Source organism: Ziziphus jujuba, chromosome 9 (assembly GCF_031755915.1).
Source record: "Ziziphus jujuba cultivar Dongzao chromosome 9, ASM3175591v1".
Lineage (NCBI taxonomy): Eukaryota > Viridiplantae > Streptophyta > Magnoliopsida > Rosales > Rhamnaceae > Ziziphus > Ziziphus jujuba.
Genome location: NC_083387.1, coordinates 24,133,425 through 24,152,780, shown reverse-complemented (window position 1 = coordinate 24,152,780; position 19,356 = coordinate 24,133,425). Strand labels below are relative to the sequence as shown.

The 19,356-nt window shown below is 27.8% G+C and overlaps 1 protein-coding gene across 1 annotated transcript; it reads right to left on the bottom strand.

Annotated features, from left to right (window-relative positions):
- Positions 1–1,669: 1,669 nt before the first annotated feature.
- On the bottom strand, positions 1,670–11,186 carry LOC107427643 (serine carboxypeptidase-like 13). The gene is made up of 14 exons (XM_016038025.4): positions 10,768–11,186; positions 10,523–10,659; positions 8,435–8,511; positions 8,106–8,231; positions 7,267–7,369; positions 6,567–6,604; positions 6,340–6,441; positions 5,145–5,231; positions 4,921–5,046; positions 4,736–4,807; positions 3,120–3,250; positions 2,674–2,787; positions 2,023–2,077; positions 1,670–1,932 (listed from the first exon to the last, which is right to left on the bottom strand). Exons 1-14 carry the CDS (start codon positions 11,166–11,168, stop codon positions 1,849–1,851), a joined length of 1,653 nt encoding a protein of 550 aa, XP_015893511.2. The 5' UTR covers positions 11,169–11,186; the 3' UTR covers positions 1,670–1,848.
- Positions 11,187–19,356: the final 8,170 nt, after the last annotated feature.

Sequence of the window (19,356 nt, the reverse complement as noted above, 5' to 3'; positions counted from 1 at the left end):
TCTTTCACGTTTTGGTCATGGATTTAGTGTTGTTTGAAATCAGTAAGTGCTAATTTTCACAATCACTTATTTGATCACCATAGTGGTTTTTGTTTTCTGAGTCGATTTTGTTTCTGTTTATATTGTTTTATTTGAAATTTAATTTTTTTCAGTTTGCAATGACTGGTTGAAATTGCAGCATTTGGAATTTTTTGGGCTTATATATATATATATATATATACATATGTATATGTAGATATAAATAATTCTGGAAATTTGACTATGCACCACAGTTATCTGGGATCCAAAAGAATGCTAGTAAATATTCCAGATTAGAGTAGTGTTCTATGGGATTATTGTTTTTGACAAATCATTCCTATGGGTTAAAATTTGCTCATCTAACAATGTATAAGAGAAATGGAAGTTTAAAACGGTGATAGTTTAACTTATTGGTATTTTATCTTTTATACAACATACCTCTTGATGGAACCATAAATTTGATAATTTATCGAAAACTTTAAGTCCATAAATGTAAATGTAAATGTAGTCTTATGTTGCTCACATACTTAAAAGCAGCAATTTGGCTGGTAATTTTTTTGTTAGAGGTCGGTAATTAGTTCGTTACAATAAATCAGCCACTCTAGAAATTAATATAGATAGTTATACTTCCTGGTTCAACCCCTATATATATATATATATATACACATATTTATTTTCTCATCTGGAAAGTCGTTGGCAAATTTTGCTTGGGAGACTTTGGCTTTATACATAATCATGCCCCGATTACCTGTAAAAGGCGCCTGATTTCATATAATTCAGGATTTTCCAGATAAAATCTATATGGGAATTTCTCGTACGAGAAAAAAATTTCATATATATATATATATACACACACACACACATTAATAAGTATAAATACTTGAGTAGCTTAAGTCACAAAATGTGAATGTTGGGCATTGGAGTGCTCACCCAGACCATAGTTTGAAACTATCCATTAGACAGGCCTTACACATTCTGAAATTTGAGGCACATTTGCCTAATCTTCTCAAAAACCTTGCCTCCTCCAAACTACAGTTTAGGCAGCTTGGAAGACGAACCTCCTTTGCCCTCCTCTGCAGCAGATAATTCAGTCTTTTACTTCTATTGATGTTGTTTGTTAAATGATGAACTTGTTTTTCACATGCATATGTTAATTCCAAACCAATTTCAAGGGTTGCCAATCTCCGTTCTCTAGAGAAAAAAGTATCTTACTTTTCTTAGTTTTCATATTTCTTAAACATCCAAAAGGATGTAGACCATATTAATTTATGAGCATTTAGTGTTGGGTTTTTGGGCTTTGCCGTACCATACATTTTAGTTTTCTGAGGAAGAAGATTCGGGAGCAGGGTAAGAAAACAGAGTAACTGCAGAGGCTTGAGTAGATGATTATGTAGTACAGTTATCTAGGAACAAAATATTAACACATTGCTCATATATATTAAAATGAATACAGGTAGCATGCAAACTAGTTAATTTCAAGAATAGAGAGAGGACTGTTCAATGGAATTATTGTTTTTGACAAATCATTCCCCAACAATTAAAAAATGCTCATCCAACATTGTATTACAAGAATTGGAAGTTTAAAACGCTCATAGATATGAGTTTTTTAACTTCTAATCTTTCATACACCATTAGTTGATGGAACCATAAATTTTGATAGTCTAATAATCAAAAGCCTTATTCCATAAATGTAGAGTCTTACATTGCTCAATGACTAACAACCTTAGTTCTTGAATGTAGAGGCAAGTTATATTGTTGCAGTAAATCAAGCCCATTTGGAAATTAATTTAAATCATCATATGATAATATGCAGTTTTAAAGGCATACTCTCTACAGAGGAGATTTGTTCATCCACCTTTGAATCATAGCATAACATTCTTTCCTTTTGTATTCCGTAGGAGAGTGACCAGCTCCCTATTAAAGAAACAAAAACCAAATACCAAATACATTGAGTTTCACGTTTGTATTGTATACGATTGAAAAATGAATTTGAGACTTTCTTACCTTCACAGTTGCATAAGTTAACCTATAGTTAAAATTTTTATATGTCATTGTGTACCTGTAAAAAATAATATAAATTTTTAGTTAGAAATGAATTTTAAGATGACAAAATAAAATTGTTTTTTATAAATTTGGAAATCTATGAAATGTAATTGCTTAGAGGGGTGGAATGCAATTCAATGATAAAATAATGCTACATTAAGTTGGACTCTAAAAATTTGATAAATTAGGCATAGATTAGCATAACAAAATACAAACCAAAAATATAATACCATATTATAAATTAGGTGCCCGTTGTTAACGGGTTTGGTTTTTATTTTGTTGTTTTCTACTAAACTGTATATAGTTTACTTATTTAATTGTTTGTTACTATTAACTAAAGGTAGTTAGACATCACAGTTAATTATTAATTTTATTTATAAAAAAAGTATAAACGTCAAATAAAACATAGTTTAAAATTGTGATCATATATTTTGTTTTTTCTACATTTATAGTCAATTGACATGTTCAACAAATTCTAAATATCATTAAGCAGACTACACACCATTTAGTTGAGGAAAAGAAAAAAAAAAAAAAAAAAAAAACTAGACACAACTAACCATAGTATCTACAATAATTTATTGAATATAAAACACATATAAATTAGAGACCCACCCTGCAACTTGGTCAGCAGTGTACCATGGTCGCCAATCACTGTGAAGCGTCAGATTAAGGGACTTTATCCATCGTTCGGCTGATATATGTGAAATATCGACCTCATGGTCACCACTGCTCAAAATGTAGACATAGTTGATCTTAACTATCTTTCAAATTATAATTATAATGAGAACATGATAATATATGACAACTGTTTAGGGTTTTTATATCCCAGGTATGTTTTCAATTTTAAATTCATTAATTGTTTTTTTTATATTATTTGCCGTATCTTCACATCATCTATTATAAACTAGAAGACAATTAAATTTTGGAGGAACATTAATTTATTTTTATATAAATATATAGATATATATTATAATATTATTCATTTATATGTAAGTTGTTGCCAAAAAAAAATAAATAATAAATAAATAAAAATTGAAAATCAATAATATTAGCCTTACATGTAAACTAGTACTTCTATGCTTGAGTTGGTAAGATTCTTGTGATAGCCAACAGCACTCTTAACGTTATTCGTGTAAGTTCCTTCACCTACATCCTCAAAATTGCATCTATACCACTTTTTAAATGTTCCCTGCCCATTAGTATAAAAAAGGGTGAATGACAAATTAGTAAATATATATATATATACATATGTATGTATGTATGTGTGTGTGTGTATTAAACAATTTTGATTTCTAGACCACAATATATTGTCTGAGAAAAGCATCAAGTAACATATTATTTATCTGTACTATCTAAACATTATATACAGTTAATCTTTTATCAGGACGTTTTAATAGATTTTTTATCAATTCTCTTACTTATCAGTTTTTAAATATTTTCAATGGATGAAAATATATTTTTAAGATTTTATATCTGTTTAGTAAAATATTAAAAACCTTATAAGAGAAAAATGAATCTTATCAGAACTCATATTAATCTTAAATGTACCTTTAAAATTTCAGTTTTAAAAAATATTTAAAGACTGATAAATGAAATTCTGATAAAAAATCTATTGGAATATTCTAATAAAAGGCTTACTAAGACCGTATATTTTTAGCCCTAGAAATAATCGTTAAGGCAATGATTGGGATTTAAAGCTAATTTAATATCTAAAAAACTGCATAATTACATTAGAAACAAATTTGTTTTTAATTGTTTTTGTTGAAAATCATTGCTAAGTATTGATATGTTTGATAACTGCGTGAAAAAAACTTCTATTGCGATCAAACTTCCTTAAAATGTCCATTAGCAAGGCAATAAATTGAATTAAAAAAGTAATCAACTTGCATGTTAAGCAAAATGCTGTTTTTATGGCTAAAGACACTTGGTCTGCAACTTAATTAAGTTGTGGACATCAAAATTATTCTATATGTATAAATTTGATCACATCAATATGTTGTAAATTAATCAAGGTAGATCTGTCACTTGCATCACATCTAGACTAATTTACATAACATTCTAAAAGAGATTGATAATTTACATATCTTGACGTAAGCTTAGTTGATATATGTAAACAATCAATTGCAAATAAGCTCTAATGTAATTAAGGTCCATTCATTAGAGCTTTTGAATTTTTAAAAGATGAGAGCTAATCTATAGAATTTAAAACGATAAAGGTTGAACCTCACCTTAAACAAATAAATAGTGCATCTTATTTGAAATTGTCTAATATACTTATAATGCAATAAGGGATGATGTCATCCAAATTATGACAAGCATCTACCTACATGTAATTTTGTAATTCATTGTTGGATTATACGTTACTCATTAGTGATTTCCATCATATGTATATAGGGATTTTGACCTGTAGTGAATATCAATTGGGAACATAGTAACTTTTTATATTCGGAACCTATTAATGTGACAAATGCTAATAGATGTCAATTACACAATTAGATTTTTAGTTTAAAATCATTTAGCATAACATTTTCTCTTTTTTTTTTTTAATATATTTACACCACTCCCTTTTAATTCCATCTTGTAAAATTAAACTGAAATCTCTTATCGGTCGGTTTGATAACTTTTTAGTATAATATTATTGGAAAGAGATATGACCTAATTTCGATTTGTATACCTTTCGAACTTGAAGTGCATCTTGAACTCTCTTGTTATTTGCCCAATTTTGAATGGCTATAGCCGGAATATTCTGCAAAGGAACCATATATTAAAAATTATATAATCTAGTTACATCTATCAAAAGTGCATACATATGTTCAGTGAGAAAGAAATTAAGAAAAAGAAATCAAGCAAGACAGATACCTCATCGCAAAAACTCATCTCTTTAGTAGATCTTCGCGCTTGAATTTGATTATCTTTCTTTGACTTGACCAAATATTTTTCGCAGTAGGTTCTCAATATATGATATTTATTGATGTGTTTTGTACACTAAAATTTCAAATGTAGAATTTGTAAGAAATAATCAAATGGGGATGGAAACTCAAGAATGGAAAGTCAAAGTGTTAAACTATCAAATTAATTAGTACCTGGGCAATTTTAGCAATATCATTGAGACAATTTGTATTTGTGGCATTGACATGTACATAATTTCCACCACAACTTTCTTTCGCTCGCTGTTTAAAGAAAGCATAAATAAGCCGTTATAAATATTTATACTGACAAACATTTTTAAATAATTAATTGCATTTTAATATTCTTTAACTTGGGAAAATTACACTTTCGGTTGTCAAATTTCAAAGGTTCAGTCTAGACTTTCAAGTTTTGATTTCTTGCATTTTAATCTAATTGGATTTTGAGCAAATGGCACTTAATGGTTTGAGGCTATTAAAATGTAATTTTTTTAAATAAAAAATTTATATTGCAATAAATTAAAAACAAGAGGGTCTAATTTGAAACAAATTGTACGTATTTTCATATTTTCTAAATATGAAGGAATCATTAATTATTTTTAAGCTTCAAATAATATATATAAAATATTATTTTTAAGCTTCAAATAATATATATATATATATATATAATATTATTTTAGGTTGATATAGTTGAGGTGAGAATAAAAAATAAATGTATATATTAATTTTAACTATATTAATTATATTATTAAAAATAAAAATATATTAATAATATTATTACTATTATATTATTAATATTGTTATATAAGACAAAAATAATAATTCATGTTTTTTTTTGCGGTCCTTGTGTATGTGATATAGGTTATTTAAAAAACACTCATTTCTAATTTGGTAACTTTAAATAATTTTGAAGTAATAGTTTGAAAAACATTTATCATGTTGACAAAAAAAAAAATAAAAAAGATTGATTGTTATTTCAAAAGATTTTCGCTCACTCTTTCATAATCTATAAGAATTCCAAATCAAGGCTTAACTCCATTTGATTGCAACATTGGATTTGTTTCAATGATTAGCCATAGTATTTCTATTTACTTTTATCCATCAATAATGGTTTTGACAATTTCATTATTTTATTGACTTATATATAATTTATCTATATTTATAGTATATTAATTTTTAACTAATAAAATAATAATACATTATTTTTTGCCACATCAAACAATTGAGTGACAACAACATCATTGTTTGTCCGTGGGAAGAAGTTCACTACAAAAAGGTTGAAATCGAAAACTTTAAATCATCAAAAGTCAGATTTAAAAACTTTTATAAAGGAAAGTCATTTTAAATTGTTAAGTCAAAGAAATTCAATTACCTCGTATAGATCATCTGATATAAGTCCCATATGATAAACGTAAGGAATTATTGAATTTTTTTCAATGTCTGTATCCGTATGTCCGGATCCCACATAAAATCCCTGCATACATTTCATGGTTTTGACCATTATATATATATATATATATATATATGTATTACATATAATTATTCTAAATTTATGATGCATAAGTAATTTGGGAAGCTTAAAAAAGTTGAGACTATTACTTTCAAATTGATAAAAGGCTCTTGTCCCATTTTATTACCTGCAAGACTGTAAAGAGTCAATGCCTAAGCTTCGGAAACTCAAAAGGTGAAGCATATATCGGATCAATTTGTTAAAATTAACCATGCACATTTTATCTATGTACAAACAATTTACATATTTATGTATATATTTTGTGTATTCATCGAAGCAAATTACATAATTGGACTCAAATGATGCAAAAACAAAAGTTTAATGGGCAAATGTGAGAAAAATTTATAGTTTGGAGGATAAAATGAAAAAACCATTTCACAAATAACTCTTTACGTTAATAAGCTTTTCCAAACAAGTTTTTTACCTCATATGTATACTATAAACACGTATATGTATATATATTTTGATAAATTTGGAGACAGTATTAGTTCTAAGCTTAATTAAACTGAAGATTACAAGTTACTATCAGTGGTTATTATCAATCGAACTATCCCAAGGACAAAAAATTAATCTTACCAAATATGACGTTTATACATATGCAGCAAGTTCTATTGTTATAATATTGTTCACATCAATAGTTTTTTGTTTTTCACTTTTTGCTTCGAATTAAACTAACGATGGAATTCAAATATCTTGTTTTATATCTAAAATATTTTTTTAGCAGGATCGATGTAATATTGTTAAAATATTGCTTTGATTCATATATAAAATAAAATTGTAGAGTATTACCCTCCAAAATTTCTTGTACATAAATTGGAGCTAATAGTCCACCATATGAGTCACCACCAATGATAAAGGGATTCTCCTTGAATTCTGAGTGATCTTCTAACCACTGCATTATAATTAAAACTGTGAGACAGTTTATTCCTATAAACATCTTATAGACCAAAACATATATATGCATCCAAAAATTTTATGGATAAGGTAAATTTGCTAATTATATATATATATATATAACTAAACTTCTATTAGGTTTAGAATATGGTAATGTCATGAAAATTTTCTTTTTCATCTTTTGGATTCCTTTAAAAGTTATAATTTAAAGATCATTTGTCATCATTTGAATTCATGTGGAATTTATTTTGTGAATTTTACTATAAAATTAAACTTATATTTTGTCAATAATTGAATTTTAAATTCTATCAAAAGGCCAATTATAGAAAATTGAATATTAAAATTGATCAACATCTTGTAAGCCTAGCTTTCTTTACCTATATATATATATATATATATATATATGTATATATATGTATATATATATTTATATGGAAAATTATAATATGCATTCAGGATATCAATTCAATTAATGATCTAAAACCAAACTTAGTTAGATAAGTAACAATCCTTATCACTTACTATACAATAGTTTTGTGAAATTATATTTCTAACCTACCGAAATCTTATATATATATATATATACAAATTTATATGTAAAATTCCTATCTCCCACCTTAGATTCATCATTAAAGTGCTGCCCACATAAACAACGTGTTTATTAGTATATTGTGTATTATAATGCAGAAGATAGTTCTACGAAAACAAATAAATAACTTTTAGATTTCTCAAACCTTTCTCATAAACTTGTTAACCATCAACGCTGTATTTGTATCTGATGACAAAAAATGATCTTCTGGATTGTTTGAGTAGGAGAAACCCGTGCCAATAGGTGCATCTATAAATATTACACTTGAAATCTATAAAATGTATAACATTACAACAAGTTAGCAGGTAAACCCACATTTTAGTATTTGTAGTACCATTGGAGAAGGCTAAGAGCTTTCATATCTAAAAAAAAAAAACAATAAATAAATAAAATAAAATAAATCACAAAATTTGTTTCTTTTAGTCATCAAACATTTGTGGTAAGCAATGATGTACGATAAAATTAATTTGGTACCTCAGTCCAAGAATATGGGGCCAGTTGCAGTGACGGTAAAGTTGCTCCATAAGTTGATAAATTGAAAACCAACGGTCCTTAAGAAGGAAATTGTAACACTATTATTAATGTACATGATTTCGAGAAAGACTAATGATTGGTTTTTTCCATAACCATGACTATGGAATCTTATTAGCATGCAAAATTTAAAAAAATTTACATATGCTCTTATTTTCGTAAAATTTAAAACAATGCGAGATCTAAATATGGACTAGAGAATGTTGCAATATATATATTTATGGACAAGAGAACAGATAAAAAATTAAGCTGCCATTTGTTAGGGTATTTGATTTTTATTTTTATTTTTTTACTAAATAAAGTGTAATTGGTTTACTTTTATGGTTTATTAATGTTAAATTTGTGGTAGTTAAACATCTCAATTAATTATAAATCTGAAAAAAAAAACATAAACATCAAATGAAATATAATTTCAAATTGTACTGATTTTAAATTTTTTTCTGATAATTGTAGTTAATTAATATATTTAACAAATTCTAATAATATTAACAAACAGTTAAAAGAAAACAAATTAAACACAATTTAAAAGAAAAAACAAAAAAAAAATATGTTAACAAATGACATATGAAAATAGTTATGTTTAGAAAATATGTCCCTTTCACTAGTGGATAATATTATCTAGTATACAAATGATTTAAGTTAGAATCATTTAGAAAGTAATTGTAAATATATATATATTGCCTTTTGTATCTTACCGCTTTTTAATATTGCAAGCTTATAGATAAACATAAGAAATATTAGCCCATTAAACAAAACACTAGCGATTAGAAATACTAAATCGTTCATTAAATATGTTTGATGAATATATTTACCTAACGTAGTGTGATTATATATATGGATGAAATATTCTTTGAATAAAAATAAAAAAAATAAAATTTTAAATCAATAAGTGAAATACAATATAATAAACTAATTAAAAATTATCATAACAACTTCTACATTATATAATAAATAAATTTAGTAAACAATATGGGATTTCAAATATTATTGGAGGTGTATATATATATATATATAAAGCACAAAAAATCTACAGTGGGCGAGGTTGCACAATACTTGATGGTGATAGCTAATTATGACCGTCCAATCTCATGATTAGATATAATTGACCAAGCTCTTGGTGCCAATAGTTTGTTCGTCTTCCATTAAAAAATGGACTACCTGTCTATATATATATATATATATATATATTATAAAATATATTATATATAAGTAGAGAAATATTTAGGTACATAATCTGTAACAAGTTGGAGATTGATTTGGTACCATTGTTTAATGATATGAGATAATGTATGCACACTAATACAAATCATTTTGAAAATCCCAATAACCCTCAGAGTTTCAACGCTCTTCAATTATTTTTGTTTTTATTTTTTGTTCCTTACATAAAATCCTTCATCATGTCTACCAGAAAAGAAAGATTGTCGTAACAAAAATCATCCTTATTCCTCTTCCATTGCCAGAAAAATTTCTAGATTGTAACATAAATAAGATTACTCTTGGAAACAAAATAGGAAGTATAAAAAATTGACGCAGATCTAGTTTCAGATCATGGACAATATAACAAATGAATTATTAGCCTCTAGAGGATCTCAATTATTCTTGCATTTTATTTATCTCTGTCCCTCCAGATTTTTCTTTGTTAATATCTATTTGAATTTTTCACTTTTGTTCTTCCTTCCAAATACTGGATTTTGTTTGGTTGCTAGGTAATAGCATAAAAAACGAAAAAGAAAAAAAAAATTTAATCTAGTTTTATTCCATCTATAGAGAGAAGAATAGTTGGAGGTTTAGATGTAAAAAAAGAAAAAAAAAAAAAAAAAAAACAAACAAACTATTAAAGGCGTTAAAAAAAATAGGGTTACTTTACTCTTTTTTTTTTTTATTTTTTTTTTTTTGGGTGATAAAAGGGTTACTTACTTGTACTTTTACAAAATATGTACCAAATCATTCTAAGAATTTATCCGTTGGAGCAGATAGAATTTGAATGGATGGGATTTACCAAAACAAGAAATTGAATGGATGAGAAGCTACCTATTTGCTTTAAAAACCCAATTAAGCCCGAGCAGCCGGGCCCCCCCAATTGATGAAGTATGAGAGGATCCCTGGATGGATTTCCTTGTGATTCCACAAAATAGTAAAAGAACTCAGAGCTCTCCACCTTGATATATCTGAAACACAAAACCACAAACTGTACCTATAAGATAAGGTGGACTACATTTCCAACATATCAAAAAAAGAAGGAAAAGAAAAAAAAAAAAAATCTATTATACACTCACCCTGTTTCAAGTTTGAAAGGTAGAATCCCAGGGAAGCCTGGCAAAGTCTTTATGATTGAGCCACATAAAGCAGTTGATCCGAAGAGAAGCAAAACAAGTAGAGTTCGCATGAATATATAGCTTTTCCAGTCATGGATGGAAGAATACAACGGCATTGTTGCCATGGTTTGCTTGCTGCTGATGTTTCTGGATTTATTACTTGGATGTGTAATAGATGACCGTTGTATATATGACTTAAATAGAGCTATAGATATGGTTTGCTTGCTGCTGATGTTTCTGGATTTATTACTTGGATGTGTAATAGATGACCGTTGTATATATGACTTAAATAGAGCTATAGATATAGATTTATATAATGTTGTAATTATGAATGTGGTAGGTTTATAAACAGCTTTGCACATGCCATTTTCATTATATGGCTTAATTCATACCACATGAACTATATATATATATATATATATTAATATTAAATGTCGGAGATTCAAATTATTATTTGAAAATTTAATAATTTTTATAATTTTGATAGATATTAAATTATTGATATTTATATGATATGGATAGAGTTATAGATATATCCTCCTATATATATATATATATATATATATCTATAATTGTATAATTATGAATATGGTAGATTTATATATGGCTCAAAATGGATCACTTTCATTATGTGGTTTAATTCATACCACACGAACTTTATATATATATATATATATATATATATATATATATATTAATATTAAATGTTGGAGATTCAAATTATTATTCAGAAAAATATTAATTTTTATAATTTTAATAGATATTAAATTATTGATATTTATATGATCTGGATAGAGTTATAGCTATATTTATCTATAATTTTATAATTATAAATGTGGTAAATTTATTTTATTTTTTTGGGGGTAAAATAAATGTGGTAAATTTATAGGTGGCTCTAAATGGACCACTTTTGTTACGTTGTTTAATTCATTCCACATGAATTTTATATATATATATATATATATATATATTTTAATTTGAATTATTACCTAATTAAACAATAACTTTTATAATTAAACTTTCCGAAAAAAGATATAACCTATATTTAAAGATAAAAAGATTCTACCTTACCTTCAAAATATATATCTTTTCACGCTATCATTTTTTTGTTTTCTTTTTTGTTTAGATTTGTCAGATATGTCCAATTAATCGGCTAGTATCAGATCTGATATGTTTGGTATGTTCTATGGCCGAAATCCTTAAGTTAATACGCAGAACAATTTAAATATGCTCGACACACCAAGGAAAACCAGAAGAAATCTTTGTCTATGTGATGAGATTTGAGAAGTCCTAGTTGTCTTGTATTAGGATGATAGGATTCAATCTCTCATATTTTCTATGTAGAAAACAATGGAAAAAATCCAAGTTTAAAGAGAGCCCAACTACTACACACCTTTGGGTGTCTGTAATTTTCTTTTTTGGGAAATATATAAGGCTCTTTATTGTGTATTTATTTATTAGGTGCAATATCTAATTGGAAATGTCGTCTATGTTATAATTTTTCATCAATTGGGACGTAGCCACAAGTATAGAAAAAGTCAAAGTTTAAAGAGAGTCCAACTACTACACACCTTTGGGTATCGACAATTTCCCTTTATGGGAAGTATATAAGGCTCTTTATGGTGGATTTATTTATTAGGTGCAATATTTAATTGGAATTGTCGTCTATGTCATAAATTTTCAGCAAGTGGGAGGTAGCCAGGTGTCATAATTTGTTGAAAAATTATTTGAAAGTCGTTTTCAAGTGTAAAAATCAATAGATATGTGTAGAAAATAATGGACCACATCATTAATTGGATTCTTCTCAGGTCCATTCAAAAAATATCAAAATTGAAAAAAAAAAATTTTAGAATTTAATTTTTTAAGAATTAGTTTTTTTTTTGGTTTGTTTGGTAAATAATAGAAAAGTTGAGATTTATAAATAATTAAATTTAAGATTATATAATAAATTAAGAATAAATATGTATTTTAAAAAAAATTTAGAATTAATTTTTTTGAGATTCTCAAAATGACACTTATATATATATGGGAACAACTTTTTCATATATTTTTTTATATTTGTGGGAATCTAATTTTCTGGATCTATATTTTTCCATTTTACAATAAATATCCAAACAGAATAAAGTTATCACTTTTTTAAAAAAATTAGATTTTCAATAATTTTACTTTTATCCAAACATACCGTCAATGATTAAAAATCCAAATATGGAAATCTATAAAGGCTTTTTTTTTTTTTTGAGTGATTCATTTTACATATTATTTTTGCTTTTTCCAATGCATTTCATATAAAATTCCTCAAAAACATTTTTTTATTTGATATTTTGCAGGTTTTTGCTAAACAATATTAAATTTCTTAATACACATTAATCAAATAATATTAAATTGTTAATACATATCAACCAAATCATATTGTTATGTTTAGATAACAAAAAGTAAACATACTTTTTACCTTTAATAAATAAATTTTCACCTTTATAACAAAAATATGTAACTTTAATTTATTCATTCATATATAATACAATTTATAAACATGAATTATTTAATTATTTTAACTATAGTTTTATTTTTTATTTTTTTTGTAGTTTTTTGATAAATATTTTTAAAGTTTGAACATTTTGTTGATCAAATGTTCTTCATCAAATATAATTATATTTAAAACATTTTAATGGAACTTATGAATAAATTATACTTTGTTTAAATAGGTTAATTTTTTAAAATAAAAAATTCAATTTTTGATTAAAAAAAATAGGTTTGGTTATAGTTAGTTGAACAATTTAATATTATTATGTTAATATGCACTAAATAATATTAATATTATTCGATTGATGTGTGTTGAAAAATTTAGTATTGCCCGATTAAAATCTATTAGATATATTATGAAGAGAAATATTTTTAAAAATATTATATAAAACGCGGTGAAAGAAGCTAAAACAAGAGCTCTTTTTTTTTTTTTCTTTTTTTTTCTTTTTTTCTTTTTTTAGAAATAGATAAGGCTCTTTGTATCAGTGGACCTCTGTCAGATGTTTTTGTTTTTTTTTTTTTGAAAGGAGTGCAACATTTAATTGGAATTGTCCTCTTAAGTCATAATTTTTTTTCCGTCGTTTGGTACGAATGGACGAAAATGCTTTGTTGGTTAATAATAGCCTTGTCTTACTCTTATCTTCAATAATAATGGCCTTGCCTTCATAATTTTTTTTTTCTATTTTTCGTTTGATTTGTTCATATATTTTTGAGAGAGTAGTGATTTTCGAGTTATTTGTTAGTTGAATTTGTCTTTGTGATAGTTCTTTTTTTGTCAACTCTTTTTTATTTTTTTAATTCCTTTTTACATATATTAGATTAGACTGGGGGAAGGAGGATTATATATTTCCATGCCTCATCCAATTCAAAATTTATTAAATAAAGTTTATTTAATTAGTATATTCTTCACCTCAATATTTATGATATTGTAAGTTCAATACATCATATTTTTTGCCCTGCTTTAGTTGTTATTCGCAAAAAAGAATTACATTAATAATAAATAACAATATGCCTTTAATTTGGCAGATTTCTTATTTTGCCCCTACATTTACTTATTTATTTTAATAGAATGAGCATGCTATTTGTATCACTTGGGCCCTACAGAGCAGATATACTAATTAATAAATTGCATCTTTTATCTCCTTTTAACTTTTTAAAACTAACAAAAAAGGGGCAATTTAATAATAAATACCAAACTCAAATAAAAGAATTAAAAATCTATATAAAAAATAAGTTTTTCTATGCAGTTTTCGAATGTTAATTAATATTGCAAGTGATAATTCAACAAAACACTTGAGTAGGTAGCTATGTACCATTTTGTCAATTATTCATATTATCTTTATATACCTTTCTTTTTAAAATTATCTTTATATACCTTTCAAACAAATGTATATTATACGTGTACATTTATTTATTTTTTTGATAGGAACATGTATATTAATTTGAATAGCTATAGTAATGCCGCAAGAAGCAACATACGCATATCACGTCACATTAGTAACATTAGTTGAGATATTTGAACTTTGAAGTGTCATATTGGAAAAGAAAGTGTTAGTGTGAGCTTTGTGACGGGTCAGCTTTGTTTGTTGTAAGAAAACTAGCAGCAAAAAAGAAACTTTTTTTGCATTAAAATCAGCATATATATTTAAAGTAAGGCTACGGTACAGACGGTCCATATACGGACTAGCATCAAAGCTGATGTTTTTTTAAAAAAATATCGGTTTTGCTGTTATATATGCACAGTAAAGCAGATATATATATATATTTTTTAAACGTCGGTTTTGGTGCTGGTCTGCACCATAACCTCGTCCTATATATATATATATATATATACATATTCTACCATAAGAATGCAAACATTTTGTATCCTTTATGCTCCAAAATATATGCCTGATAAACACTTAGATGTATGAAATTGAAGTTTGTGTGTATGATAGGGTCTGAGATAATTATGATATTATGCACATCCAAGTACTTTCACTGGTGAATAATTAATCTGCAACTTGATTGCAGAGTTTGTGACATGGAATTTAGAAATCAAGAACAGCTGTTGAAGTCTGTTAATTAAAATAAAAAAATTAAAAAAAAAATAAAACAGCTTAAATGAAAGCTTCCCATTATGCGCTTGAGCCAATAAACTAAATCCAACTTTAACAATATATCTATGCTTTCTTTCTGCAATAATTCTGCATTGTTTCGGAAAAAGGAACAAAAGTTCTAAATTCAACTTCCTAATCTGTTTGTAAACATTTTTAACTTTTGGCCGGCACTCCTCTATGCCATTCAATTATGAAAGATAACAAATGTGGTAAAAGCTCATGATTTGTTCTTCAAAGGGGAAATCCAAGTAAATCATGTGAAATCATCAACAAAATGAATAGATATAATAAGGAGAAATGTTTCCATGTGCTGTTTTCCAAATTTATGTGCGTCACAAGATACAAAATAGTAGGCTCCCTTTAATGATATTTGAAAACGGGTTGCATAATTTTGGCACCTTTTTGTTTTTACAGAAAAAAGAAAAAGGAAAATAAGCATGACCTAATCTTTGATGCAAAGTATTGAACTTTATTTGGTCTATCTGATTACAGAAAATGAAGAATTGGATGAAGAACCAATTACATCTCAAACTGATCAGGAAACAAAACCAGACTTCCATTTTCATATTTGCCATATGAATTAATTAGCATTAATTAGAAAAATTGAAATCACCATTATTCTATACATGTACAATTGTGACTTATTTAGAGGACACTATTCCAGTGTGAAAATTAATTAGACAGCTTGCTAGAACTTGGTACAGAAAGTGGATTCACTTACAGACTTAACTAATTCCATAATAATTATGAGCTCAAGGTATTAAATGTGATGGTTGTTGTGGAACGTTAATTCATCGAGATGGATTGGTATATTAACAGATTTTCTGGAAACAAAGATGTGAGGAGGTATTATGCAAGTCAAAAGTAATTGAGGAATTATAATGTTATCCAACTTTGATTCATAGATAGAAGATAATGATTCTGTACCTCTTCCATAGTATATTGCTATGGTTTGATTCCAAGAATTGTAGAAACGGGCTCAAATTCTGAATCTAGCTAGACCACCAAGAACATATACAACAAAATCAAAGTCCACTTATCCTCAACTAATTAAAAAGTTAAGGATATCCTCATCAAAGTCGAACTATATATATATATATATGTATATATTTATATATATAATAGGGAACAATATTTTCCTCCACTCAATTCTATTAGTTGTCACCTTATTATTTATCCATATGTTGGCTTTTATGCATATGTATACTCGTAAGGTATCCACTGTAACACCCCTACCAAAAATATGCATGATTAAACAAGTTTAACTAAATTGACTAAGTTTGACCAAGTTTGACCAAGTGAACAATATATGGGTTCAAGTTGACTTTTTCAATAGCCAATATTTTTGGTTTGACTGAGGTACCATGGTGTAGATCTCGTCGATACGAGTTCATAGACTGGCAGCATGCCAAATTCTGAGTTACGGATAAAAAGTTATGGTTCTGAGAAGTTTTAAGCATAAGTTTTAAATCAGTGTCCAAGCCAGTCCCTAGTTTTTATCTGTTAGTGACCCAAGGCTTTATATAACCCTAGGTAAGCATTTCAAATAGGAAACAAAGCCCAAAATACCCATTTCTTCCCCAAAACCCGAGAAATTCTCTCCTCAGACCCGTCGATCCGAACTGGATCGTTTAGACCCGTTTATCGTCGAACGGGGTCACCGTTGTTTTGCCCATTTCCGACCAACCACCACTTACATGTGCCAACCAACTAGAAAGTTCACTTGAAGGCGAGCTCAGCCGTGAAATTTCACGGCAAGAAGTGGCCGGACACGCCCAGATCGGGCCCACGAAGTACACGGCGGCCGGCGAGGTAGGTCGCTGGATTTTCTCATTTTTTGGCCGTTTCAGGCCAACCCATACACCTTTTCCACTATTTTTGACCCCTCTGAGCTCATTTCAGTGGTTATTTTGTCCAGATTCCTCACCCTTTGAAAGATCCGACAACAGGAAGTTCGGCCGACGCTTCAACAGTGTTTTCCAACCACTGAAGGAAACTTTGGACCAAGGTGAGCATACTGATGAGTTCCGTGTCTCTTGGGCTTTCCGTCAATATAAAGTTTGTGAATTTTGGAGGTCGTTTGATGATTTTTCCATTTTTGGATCAATTAGTTAATTTTCGGATAAGTTGGGGACTGTATTTGGACAAAATTGATCAAATTAGTTAAAATTGGAGTTGAATTAGTGAAACCCATTAGGTGGTTCGATTTCGAAATATTAGGCTGCGGATGAAAATTCCCAATTTTGAGGTACCGGGTCCTAAGGACACGCGGTATAATTGGACTATCCGGTGTCCAATTTATGCAATTTTGTAGCACTGTAAATTATTTTGAGACATTTGGATTATACAAGTGTCTCTGTTTTAGTTGTTTGGAGCCTGAGAAATATTTTATTATATTACAGGCACTCGAGTTGAGCCTGGAGATGATCCTATAGAGGAGCAGGCGTGAACATCTACAGTACTGTGAGTGGTTATATCATTTTTAAATGTTTTGGGTATATAGTATAAAATATATGTGGTTTAAATATTTTACATATATACCATTTGATTGAAATGTTGTTTTATACATATATAAATATTTGCTTTTGTATATATGTGTTATCATTTTATATGACTTTTGTCAATATTTTAAACATTTGACAATTCTAATGAGTTCATGAATGAACTTGTGGTATTTAAATATTTTAGTATTTGAATTGAGGTTTTAAATCACTTTGGAAATTAATCGATTTGAGAAGGCATATTAAAAATTATATGATTTTAAGCACGTTCAAATATTTTATAAATTTTTAGATGCTTAAAATCGGTTTATGGTGAATATATTTCACTGTGGTATTTTCTTATTTTAGTAAGAAATCATGATTTGAAGTTTTTTTGAAATATTTAGACAAGCGGTTGAGCGTGAATATTAAATTATGATTTATGATATGGTAAGATATTATATCGGTTATTTTAAATTGATGTACCGTATAGTATCAGAGTTTGGTTTAGTTTTATATTATAGTGCGCTAGATTTACCACGGTGCCGTAAGGTTGGTTTCATCCAACGGTTATCTATTATTACCACGGACTGTGAGGTCGGATTTTATCCGACGGTTTATTATCATTATTCCCACGGTGCCGTGAGGTTGGTTTCATCCAACGATTATCTATTATTACCACGGACTGTGAGGTCGGATTTATCCAACTGTTTATTATTATTACCACGGTGCCGTGAGGTTGGTATCATCCAACGGTTTATTATTGCCACGGACCGTGAGGTTGGGTATGTCCCGACGGTTAATTGATATTTCTACGACACCTTTCGTATATTTAGGGTCGTGAGATGGGTGTCTCCCACGGGTTACAGATTGGTACATCGTTTGGTACATTGTGTACGTTTGAACATATTGTTGATTTACAAACATTGTGGTGATTTCTACATTTTCATATTTATTTAGTGGAACTGTATTTATTATATTTTATGCTCAAATATTTATATCTTGATTTGAGACATTTTATAATATTACAATGATCGTTCATTTTATATTTGAGCATCGGTTTTATGATATAGTAAATTGGAATACAAGTTGGAGTTTTGTGAAATGATTTTTAAACGGAGAACTTTTCAAACGAATGGAACGAAAAGTCTTGAGAGAAAGATTTTTTTTAGAAATAAATTATTATTTTTCTATTATACTATGTCACTCACTGAGATTTCTTTATCTCACATTTTATTGTTTTAAATTCGTTTCCCTAGGCCCAGGCAGCTAGTAGCAGTCTACCTTGTGCACAGCTTATCGCTTGTTTCCTTCCACTACAGCAGCCGTATTTATCCTCTCTTTACCTATTGTTATCTTCTGGACATATTTATTACTCATTTGTGCTCATAGACATTGTTGACACTCTTAGAATGCTCTGATTTTAAATATGAGACTCAGTAGAGACCATG